Here is a 10,997-nt window from a genome sequence, read left to right as displayed (position 1 = left end):
AGGATTCCACACAGCCCAGCTCCCGTGGGGCACTGTCCCATCGTTGCTAATGAAGGATTCGCTCTGCGGCTTTAACTGCCTTGCTGGGTGGATGCTGTCCATCGGTGCTCGGCCGGGGGCTGGCTGGGACAGCTGGGTGGGATGAACGAATCCCCTCCCGCTGGGGGCTGTACACTTTGGGTTTATAATCCACCGGGCAGGGCCCAGACAGCAGCTGAAGCCTCTACCAGCCTTTGCCTGAAACCCAGCAGATCCTCCACTTGTAAAAAAAGAAAAGAAATCCTGTTCCTTGGTGGACACGTGGCAGTGCTGGGTGCTGGTGCCCTGCGTCCTCAGCGAAGAGTGACCACCAGCCCCAGTACCCAGGCCAGGAGCGAGGCCCTCAGGGAACCGCCCAAGGAGGCCTGCTGCACCCCGCTGGGGGCACGGATGGGGGTCCTGCGGGCACACTTGCCCTTCCTCTTGGGCCGTGCCGTGGGCATGATGTCAAAGCTGAACTTGTGCTGGTAGTCAGGGGCATAGTCCTGCAGCTCGTGGGCCTGCTTCCGGGTGCCCGCCTTCGAGACCTGGTTGCGATTCCTGTGGCTGGTGCAGTTCTTGCCCAGCTTCTTGTAGCCCGACCGAGAGCCGGGCAGATGGCCGTGCGGGTGGTCCTTGTCCCTGGCGGGGCCACGGGGTGGGTGGTGCTCCCTGCGGGTGGCCCTGTCGGTGGTGGTGGGCGTGTGCGACTTGATCTGGTGCGGGGGCGCTGGCCCCGTGCAGTTCCGGAAGTCCTCGGCCCTCAGCAGCTTCAGGTCCTGGCCGTGCAGAGGCTCGGGGGACACGCAAGGGACAGCGGAGCTGGAGCCAGGGAACCTCTGCAGCCATTCCCACAGGGAGCGCGCCCGGCAGCCACAGTCCCAGGCGTTGCCGTTGAGGCGGAGGAACTCCAGGGCTCCCAGGGGTGCCAGGCAGTCGCCCGGCAGCTCGGAGAGACTGTTGTTGAAGAGGAAGAGGGTGGTCAGCCTGCGGAGGTCGTGGAAAGCCCTGTGATGGACCCACTGCAGCTGGTTCTCGTGCAGCAGCAGCCGGTCCAGGTTCACCAGGCCCCGGAAGGTGTCCTGGCCTAGGCTCCACAGCTTGTTGCCGTGGAGAAACAGGTGGCTGAGGTTGACCAGGTCCACAAAGATGTCGTCCTGGAGGTACTCGATGTGGTTGTCCTGCAGGTAGAGGTACTGCAGGCTGTGCAGGCCGCCGAAGATGCCGGCCGGCAGGGCACTGAGCCCACACTTATAGAGGTAGAGGGCGTGGAGCTTCACCAGGCCCTGGAAGGTCTCGGGCGCCAGCGTCCGCAGCTGCCGGTTGTCGCCGAGGTCCAGCTCCTCCAGGTGCACGAAGCCCTGGAAGGTGTTGGGGTCGATGAAGGTGATGTTGTTGGAGTAGATCCACAGGGTGACCATGGAGGGGCTGAAGTGGCCCCGCTGCAGGAGGGTGATGCGGTTGTTCTGCAGGAAGACGCGCTCGCTGTCCTCCGGGATGCCCTCGGGGATGGCGACGAAGTTGTGCGCCTGGCAGCTGACCGTCATGGGCGCGGGGTAGCACACGCAGTCCCGCGGGCAGCCGCCGCCCAGGGGCAGCTCCCCGGCCAGCAGCAGCAGCAGCAGCTCCACACAGCACCCTGGCGGGGAGAGAGAGCACAGCCAGGTCAGGGGCTGCCCGGGAGGTGGGGGACACTCTGGGGGCCGGGCTCGATGGGCACGTGACCCTCCTAGGCCGCTGGGGCTCTGTCCTCGTCTTTGCGGCGCTCAGCGGTCTGGAGTCATAGCCCCCCGAGGTGCTGGCTCTTGATGGCTCCCCACGCCCTGGTGCCCCACCTCTACTGGGGGTTCTATCCCAGCCTGGGCTATGAGATGGGTTGGGGTAGAGGCTCTGATCCCCCGGCACCCGGCATACTTCCTTAGCCCCACCCAGCAAACCCCTAGCCCCGCCCATAGCTTCTGAGCCCCACCCCCTTAGGCTCTGTCAACCCTGGTAGGATTGGGGTCACAACCCACGGACGCAGCAGCTAGCTTCGGGCTCCTGTCCAAGCTCTGCCACTTACTTGCTTTGATCTGCCTGAACAGATAGTGGTGCAAAGTCCTGTTCTAACAAAGTAAATATCTCGTATGGACTCCTGAAGAGTCTTTTTATTTAAATTATTCCCAACAACAAAGCATGCATGCGTGACACCAAAGTTTATCTTGAAAGATTTCTCACTTACAGTGCCTTCCATGTCCTCATGTAGGCACTACCCCCTGTGCCTCAGTTTCCTCATTTCTAAATAATAGTAGTCGTCCCTCACAAAGGATGTGTGTGTGTGTGATGGACTGGGGGAGGCACCAGGGAAGATGTTTCTGGGGTCCAAGGAGCAGCCAGAATGAGGCTGCCCCCCCCACCCCCGGGGTCTGCCTTCCAGCCCCTCCCCTCTCCCTGCCTCGCTGGAGATCCCAGGCTGTGGCTGCCCGTCAGGCCTTGCCTAGCGATTGTCCCGAGCATTTCCTCTGTAGCTTTCCTCTAATTGCGCAATAATTAGGCATTTGTTAATGGATCCTTAAAATAATTTATTTTCGATGTGTCCAGCCCGTGGTTGGATAATAGCCCCGTGCTCATTATCGGAGCAGCCTCATTACGCACGATCATCACTACCTGCCTTTCTCCAGGGTCGCAGCTGCCCCAGGCAGCCTGGCAGGTGTGCCTGTGTTGGGGGGATGGGCTCCAGGCCAGTAGACCCCCACCCTGCAGGGCCGGGCAGCCATCTCGTCTCTGCCCGGGTTGGCGTCCCGATCCTTCCCTTCTAGCTTGGCCAGCCAGGCCTCTGGGGAGAGCCGAGGGCCTGAGGCAGTTCGGCTGATTCTTCCTGCTGCCAGCTGTGCCCAGAGCATGTTCAACGAGAGAACCAGCCCTCCTGGCCACTGTCGGGCCAGCCCCGCTCCCAGCCTCAGGCCGGCCGCTACCCCAGCCGTCTGCCTGGGCTCAGGTGGACCTCAACACGACCGCCACTCCCTCTTTCCTCACAGAAATGGCATCATAAAAAAGTGACAGCTCCCAGCTGTTGGGAGTTACGGGCTCCCAGAGAGTAACAGCTGCTTCCCGTCCCCCTGTAATCACCCGGCTTTGACCGAACGTTGCCAACACATAAAAATCATCGCACATGATGCGGTTTTTGCATAATTGTGTTTGGTTGCGATTTCAGAGCAGTTATGACCTGGGCAGTGGTGGCGGTGACAGAGCAGCTGTGAGGTCCCTTTCTGGGCTGGGCCACGCTCTGTGTGGCCCCTGCCCTGCTTCAGTCACTGAAACCATCGGACAGTCTGCAGGCCAGGCCCCGGGCGGGGGCCTCCTCAGCCTCAGTTTCCCCCTGTGTAATAAGAGTCGGAGATGGTCGCTATGCCAGCGCTCCCCGCGTGGAGTCTGACCTCCAGTCCGCCACTGCTCTCCTAGGTCTGGCCAGGGGGCCCCGGGCCCGCAGGAGGAGACAGGACAGTGAGGACCCTCTAGGAGCCTGGGCCCCAAACCCCAGCTGACTCTCGGGGAGCCTGCCCACTGCCTTGAGTCTCCAACATCCAGGCTGGGAGGCGGGCCCAGCGCACAGCGCCTGCCCACTCAGAGCCTGCCCCTCCCTGTCCACTCGCTCAGCTCTGCTCTGCTCCTCGGCCCTGCCCAGGCTGCCCCCAGGGAGGTGTCCCCAGCCTGCCACTCTGAGGGAGCCCCTCCTAGCTCAAGGGTGTTCAGGGTGCTCACTGTGCTGCAGGGGACAGGGCTGGGGCCATTCGTGGGAACCACAGGGCCACAGCAGACCCCACCCCCTGGGGTCCTGCAAAGACAAGGCATTCCCTTCCCTTAAGTCAGGCAGGGAGAGCCGCTCACGTGGCAGGCTCAGCGCTAACACCGCCGACATCTGTGCGGCTTATGGAGTTTACAAAGCGCTTCTGCTCTCACCCCTCTGATCCGCAGAACTGCCCTGCCTGGTGGGGGCTGCGGGACTTTTTCCGCCCCCTGACCTGGGGTGGGGCAGACAGCCCATCTGCCTGCTGCTGTGGATGTCTCAGTAAGGCCCCGGGGGGGATTCTCTGAAGCGGTCCCCAGAGAGGCGTGGCGGGGAGGGAGGGGCTCCACAAAGAGCCACACCCCTCCCTCAGGCAGGTGCCCCCAGGGGTGCTGGGGCACAGGGGAAAACAGGCGAAGACCATGGTTTGGGTAAAAGCCAAGTGTACAAAAATCTAGGCGTGGGCTTCGCAGCTGGCGTATGAACACACTTTGGCAGGTGGGAGGGGTCAGATATCGGGGGCGGGGGCGGGTGGTGTAAAGGTGGCACCCAGGACAGGAGCTACTGCGCTGTTGTTCCTCTGAGAGGGGCCCAGGAGAAGGCAGGGACCCCAGCCGATGCTTAGAGCTGCTCTCCAGCCTCCAGTACCGTCCAGATGCCAGGGGACCTGGGCCAAGGGAACCGCCCTTGCAGGTACCCCTGCCCCCTCCCACTGGGCACTGGGGTGGGTCTCACCTGAGTCTGCTTCTCCACTCTGGAAGCTGGTCCCGTCTTCAAGGTCGGCCCTGGACCAGCTCTCCCAGCCAATCCCACCTGCCTCTGGCACCCCTGCCTGAGCCAGCGGGTGCCCTGGCCGTAGATCATCACCCTGCCCGTTTCTTCCCAGGCAGGCTCTGTACTGCATCGCCACGGTTCCTCCTGTGCCTCCCGTGCCCCCTCTGTGTTGCCTGTGGGAGCCCCGACCTGCTGATTGCTGATTAATGTACTAACAATGACATCGGTGCCTTTGCTGTGCATTTGAAGATTGCAAGTTAGCAGGAATAAAAGTCTCCATGGAGGAGCCTTGCACTTCCTCTCATCAGCCTCCTCGCCCCCTTCTGGGGGGGCAAGGGGTTGCTCTGCCTGATGGGGGCTGAAGAAAGCGAGGCAGGGACTCAAACTCCGGACTTCTCAGGTTCTCCTCCGCCGCCCCCTCCTCCCCCTGCTCCCCCCACTCCTCCAGGGGCATCCACCTGTCTGCTCAGCGGCTCCCAGACCTCCTGGCCTCCCACACATGAGCTCACACACATCTCTGCAGCCTCATTCATTCCCTCATCCGTTCAACACTTGCTGCCAGAGTCCTGGAGTATCCTGAGTGCCGGGGTGGGGAGGGGCCTGGGATGAACTTGGCAGGTCCTCGTGGACTAGCAGATGGGGGTCTCCACACCAGGCAGTCCAGCAGGTGCCAGGCCCGGAGCAGGCATCTAGGCGTGTGCATGGGGAAGGCACCTGCTGCCTTGTGTCACCTCCTCCACAAAGTCCTCTTGCTCCCCTGCCAGCACAAAGGATGTGCAGGAAAAGAGAGCAGGTTCTGTTTTCATGTCCTCCTTCCTACAAACCCCCAAACCCCTCATCTGCTGAGCAGGGACCTGTGGGGGCCGGGGTGAGTAGCCTGTGCATGGGCGGGCCCCTCACCCAGTCCACTCAGCAGCCCATTCATAAGATAGGGGCTGGACCTGGTGGGATGTGTGGAAAGGGCATTCCAGGCAGAGGGCACAGCATGTGCAAAGGTACTGAGGTGGGGAAGCAGGTGGCAGGCCCTTTCTCAGCCTCTAAGTAACCAGAGCTCCCTAAGATGCTGTAACTACAGCTCGGCTGGGTGAGGGACATCCAGGGCTGGGGAGGCCAGACAGCTCCCTACTGGGACCAGAACCGACAGGGCCCCTGCTCCTGTTCCAGGCCAGATGGCCAGCGTGGCAGGGGTCCTGTAGCTTCCCCGCCCCGGAAGCAGGAAGGGAGCTAACCAAACAGGACCCAGCCCTGAGTACCAGGTTCTTTACATGGGATCCTCATGACACGCCACGGGTGCCGCACCATTTCACAGAGAAGGAAATGAGTCACAGAGGGGAGTGGCCGCCCAAGGCCACACAGCTGGTGAGCAGGGCAGGTGGGGCAGCCTCATCTGAGGGCTGGTCAGTCCTCCCCGGCCTCAAGGTCTTGGGCCTCACCCAGACCTGAGTCTGGTGCCTGCCCCTCCCTACGCCTGTGCAGGGACAGCCCGATGGCTTGGCATCCCCAGGAGCCCCCAGGCAGCTCCGTGGGGCTCCCTGAGGCGTGGAGACTGGTCAGCCACGTGGTCAGTCCTTCTGCCTCTGCAGCCTGCCCTCCCCCTGCCCTGGGCTCGGCTCCCGGCCCACCTGCTGCCCCAGCCTTGCCAGATGCTCCTCTTTAAGCTCTGCTGGCTAGATAACAGCCTCAGGCCAGGCCAGCTGTGCTCACAGAGCGACTGGCGCCTCGGGCCACTCAGCACTGTCTCTTCGTGCCACACCCAAGCACAGGCCACTTCCCGGAGACAAGGAAGCCAGCCAGGGCAGAGCTGGGCTTTCCTCCTCCTCTGGTCCTCTCAGTGCTAGGCATGTCCTGCTCCAGCGTATGTGTGTGCTGTCCCCTCGTGGCCGGAGCACTTCCCGGGATACCTGCAGGGCACCTCATCATTCAGGGCCCTCCTCATGTCACCTTCTCAGTGAGGCCTTCCCCAGCAGCCTATTGTATTTTATTTTTATTTTGGCCATGCCGCTCGGCTTGTGGGATCTTAGTTCCCTGATCAGGAATTGAACTCGAGTCCTCAGCAGTGGAAGCGCGGAGTCATAACCACTGGACCGCTAGGGAATTCTCCCCAGCAGCCTATTTTATTTATTTTTTTGCAGTACGCAGGCCTCTCACCGCTGTGGCCTCTCCCGTTGCGGAGCACAGGCTCCGGACGTGCAGGCCCGGCGGCCATGGCTCACGGGCCCAGCCGCTCCGCGGCATGTGGGATCTTCCCGGACCGGGGCATGAACCCGTGTCCCCTGCATTGGCAGGCGGACTCTCAACCACTGTGCCACCAGGGAAGCCCCCAGCAGCCTATTTTAAATGGCTCCTTCCTTGTTTTACTTTTCTCCATAACATTCATTCTCTCCTAATAAATTCACCTCATTTATTTATTTATCTTGTTTATTTTCTGTCTCCCCTCACTGAGTGGGCAGCTCCATGAGGACAATGGTTTTGTCTGATGTGTTCCCTGCTGTCCCCCCAGGGCCTAGAACAGTGCCTGGTATACAGTAGGTGCTCAAGAAGAAAACCCTAGGCCCAGAGCCTGGCTCATAGTAGGTGCTCAATAAACATCATGGTTCTTATTAGTACAGAGGCCACCGGGGTGACAGTAGAGACTCAGCCTTGGCTCTCTCCCAAGGGACCCTTGGCCAGCAGAGAGGTGACAGGTGGTGAGGAGGGCTCTGGGAGGGAAGACACACACCAGGCCTACCTGGGGCCTGGGGCAGGTGACCAGAGCAGGTTTGCCTGAGACTCGGGGGGGTTCCCAGGACACAGGATTTTTAGTGCTAATATCTGAAAGTCCCAAACAAATGTTAGTCACCCTACCTGGGGACCAGGACTGTGCCCTAGCCCCCCAAAAACCTCTGGCCACAGGATGGGGAGGGAATAAACAGGCAGGCATGAAGCGTGAGTGTTCTCCAGACGCCCACAGCTCAGGCCCTGTGCCTGCAGCCCGGGCCCTAGACAGAGCCTGTGTGTGTGTATCTGTGCACATCTATTTACGCGTGTTTTATCTATGTGTGTGTACATGGCCATGTGCACGTCTCTGAATACATGCACGTGCATATGTCAGCACACACTTGTGTCTGGAGACCATCAAGGGGGCTGGCCGCCCAATGCTTTCACCCGGAGCATCCCGAGCTCCACCCTGGAGAGGGGTCAGGGCCCTCTTCCGAGGAGAGGCACGCCCGTCCTTGACATCCCCGTCTTATCTCAGCACCCACTCTGGCTTTGCCTATAGCTCCCCCTCTCCTCCTGCCACGCTGAATTATGTACCCACTCCAAGCCCCTGCTGCACACCAGGATCAGCCTCAGCTGGGAAGTGGGCAGCCCCTTGTTGGAATAACCTTTCAGCTTTCATCTGCTGCGGCTGGTCCCCCGAGCAGGCCTGGCCAGGAACGCCGTGCTAATTGGGTTGCCGAGCTCTCAGGGGGCCTTGTTGGAGCAAACCTGGGCTCCCCTATCCTTTGCCTACCTGTATCTACCACCTCCTCGCTTCGGGGGTCCCTGCATGGGCAGGGGCGGTGGGGGGACACCAGAGGCCGGCACAGGCAGCTCTGTATCCATGAACTGCCTGGGCCTGGGACCAGCCTCAGTGGGAGCACCTATCAGCTGGACAAGCTCAGGCAGGTCACTAAAGCTCCGCAGCCTCAGTTTCTTAGCCCGGGAACTGGGAGTCAGAGCATCTGCCTTCTTGGGTGTCGGCAGCACTCAGTGAGGCTGTGCCTTGAACCGGTACCAGGTTCAGCTGCAGGGGAGGTGCTTCCAAGGCTGATGACTGCGTTACAGCTACTGCATCAAAGGGAGCTGCTGTACCCCCTCCCCCGTGGACCCTGGCTTTCGCCCCACCCACCCTAGTGCTCCCAGACTCCAGAGGCTTGGCAGCGGGACCTGATAGACCAGATACCGAGTCAGAGCTCAAGCTCAAGTTCAAGTTCCCTGCCAGGCCGTGGCTGCCCCAGGGCTTAGCAGGTGTGGACGGGGTCTTGACCCTTGTACGTGGCCCTCTCTCCCAGTCCATCCCCCCACACCCGGAGCTGCCAGCTCTCTGCACAAAGCCCAGGGCATGTGAGCTCTACCTTCACCTCGTGAAGCTCCCCTGGGGCTCATAATATGTGTCCACTGTTACTCAAATTTGCTTCTCAGTTTGGGGGCCCCAGAACCCGGGCTGTGGCAGCCCAGACTCCCAAGGCTGAGGGTGAGGGCCTCTGAGAGCCAGACCTTCCCGGAGCTTTTGAGAAGGTTCTGGGCTCTGCCTCCTCCCTGTGGAACCAACTGTCCCTCCTCTCAAACCCCAGAAACCTGTGGGCCCACCTGCAACCATACAGGCCCACTGACACCCAAGTGGTATCTACGTTGTAATCAGTGGGGCTGGGAACCTCTGTGGGGTTGGGGCAGTCCTCAGGGGCAAGTGTCTATTGAGATGCCTGCTTAGGGAGTCCCTGAGGGGGCTGTGAGGGAGAGGGAGTGGTGGGCAGTGCTCTACCAATCCCTGAACGCTCTGGCATTGGGTGACACAAAACAGAAGACGGGACCCAGACTTTGAGAAGCAGGTGAGGCACTCTTCACCAGGAGCCCTTGTTCCGAGTCCCCGGAACAGCTGCCCCTTCCATGCTGTCTGTGAAAGGGCTTCAGAGCTCACATCCAGGGTATCGATCATCCCCGTTCTGAATCTGTCCCCTAGTTCTTTCATTCATGTGAGAAACAGCTCCGTGCTTGGTGCTACAACAGTAAGGGGCACGGCTCCTTCCCTCCTGGAGCCTACATTCTAGGGGGAGACGAGTTAAACAACCACACAAGCCCAAACTGACACAGGGTTGTGGGCACTGGGGACACAGGAGGGGGTTAAGAGTGAGATGAATGGAGGGCCTCTCTGAGCAGTGACACTTGAGTTGAAACCTAAAGATTAAGAAGGAGCTGAGGAACAGCTTTGCAGGCAGTGGGAACAGCAGGTGCAAAGGCCCTGGGGCAGGACTGACTGGGTGTGGATGAGGGAGAGGGGCATGAGATGTGGTCAAAAAGGGAGGAGGCAGGCCTTGCAGGGCTTTAAAGAGGCTGGATCTGGGAATTCCCTGGCAGTCCCGTGGTTAGGGCTCCGCACTTCCACTGCAGGCGTGGGTTCGATCCCTGGTTGGGGAACTAAGATCCCGCATGCCATGTGGCACGGCCAAACAACAAGAAAAAGAGTTTGGAACTGATTCTGTGTCTGGCAGGAAGCCAATGAAGAGCCTGAAGTAGGAGCAACTTGGTCGGATTTGGGTGCACTGCTCTTGGAGCATGGATTTGTGGGAGCAAGAAGGGAGGCCTATGGCTGTCATCCATGAGAGATGTGGGTGGTCCAGAAGGGGGAGGGGCCGTGGAGACAGAGAGCAGTGGACAGATTGAGAAACATGTGGGATGTAGAAATGACAGGACATACGGATGGACCAGTGCGAGGGAGACGGGGTGGGTACATCAGATAAGGGTACAGTAAGATGGGAGGAGCCTAGGGAAACAGGTGTAGGGGCCAACAAGAGCTCCGCTTAGGATGTACAAAGTCCTAAGCCTTTATAGAGATGATTAGTTGGAAGCTGGATGTTCAAAACTGGAGCCCCGAGGTGAGAAGAACACTTGGCATAGGGATGGCATTTAAATCTGTGGGAAGAGATGAGGTCACCTCTGAGAGTCAAGAAAGAAGATAGAGGCGGGACTTCCCTGGGGGTCCAGTGGTTAAGACTCCACGCTTCCGATGCAGGGGGCCCAGGTTCAACCCCTGGTAGAGGAAGTTCCGTGTGACACGCGGCGCGGCCAAAAAGAGAGAGAGAGAGAGAGAGAGAGAGAGAGAAGATAGAGGATTGAGGCCTCTGGCAACACAGTGACTGTGAAGGCACGTAAAGGAGAAGGAACGGGCGACGAGGTCAGAGGAAAGCCGGGAAGTGTGGCGGGACCGAAGCCAAGAGCGTTTCCAGAGGAAGGAGGAATCAGCTGTGATGAGAGCGGCTGAGAGTTTACGTGAGGATTGAGGAGTGTCCAGCTGATTTGGCAACATGGAGGGAATCGGTGATGCTGGAAAGTTCACTTCTGGTAGAAAGGTGGGGGCAGAAGGCTTGCTGGAGTGGGATGAAGAGTCAATGGGAGGCGAGGAGGGGAGATAGCACCGTATCAGTCAGGACAGGCTAGGGCACGCTGATGGGACAAGGGACCCAGCGTCTCCACGGCTCACAACAACAAAGAGTGGGTTCTCGCTAAGGCGGGCAGCTGAGGCTCTGCTCGGGGACCCAGATGGAGAGCTCAGTCTCCACCCAGAACACTGCCGGTCTCGTGGCAGAGGGGACAGAGGACATGGCCAGTGACTGGCTCTCGAGGCTTTCGTTTCCAGCGATGCACATCACTTGGGCTCATGCTTCGCTGGTCAAAGTCACTCACAGGGCCCAGCCTGTCA

The 10,997-nt window shown here is 60.1% G+C and overlaps 1 protein-coding gene across 1 annotated transcript in view; it reads right to left on the bottom strand.

Annotated features, from left to right (window-relative positions):
- Positions 1 to 332: 332 nt before the first annotated feature.
- RTN4RL1 (reticulon 4 receptor like 1) overlaps positions 333 to 10,997 on the bottom strand; it is a 64,021-nt gene continuing 53,356 nt past the window's right edge. Inside the window, exons 3-4 of the mRNA XM_060134666.1 lie at positions 2,754 to 2,885; positions 333 to 1,691 (exon numbers count right to left, since the gene is read on the bottom strand). Coding sequence (XP_059990649.1) covers positions 333 to 1,691; positions 2,754 to 2,885 — 1,491 coding nt within the window. The remainder of the gene's footprint in view (positions 1,692 to 2,753; positions 2,886 to 10,997) is intronic.

The sequence above is a fragment of the Lagenorhynchus albirostris genome, chromosome 20 (assembly GCF_949774975.1).
Source record: "Lagenorhynchus albirostris chromosome 20, mLagAlb1.1, whole genome shotgun sequence".
In the NCBI taxonomy this organism is placed as follows: domain Eukaryota; kingdom Metazoa; phylum Chordata; class Mammalia; order Artiodactyla; family Delphinidae; genus Lagenorhynchus; species Lagenorhynchus albirostris.
Note: the sequence above shows the minus strand (reverse complement) of the source record. Positions and strands in the feature narration are given on the sequence as shown.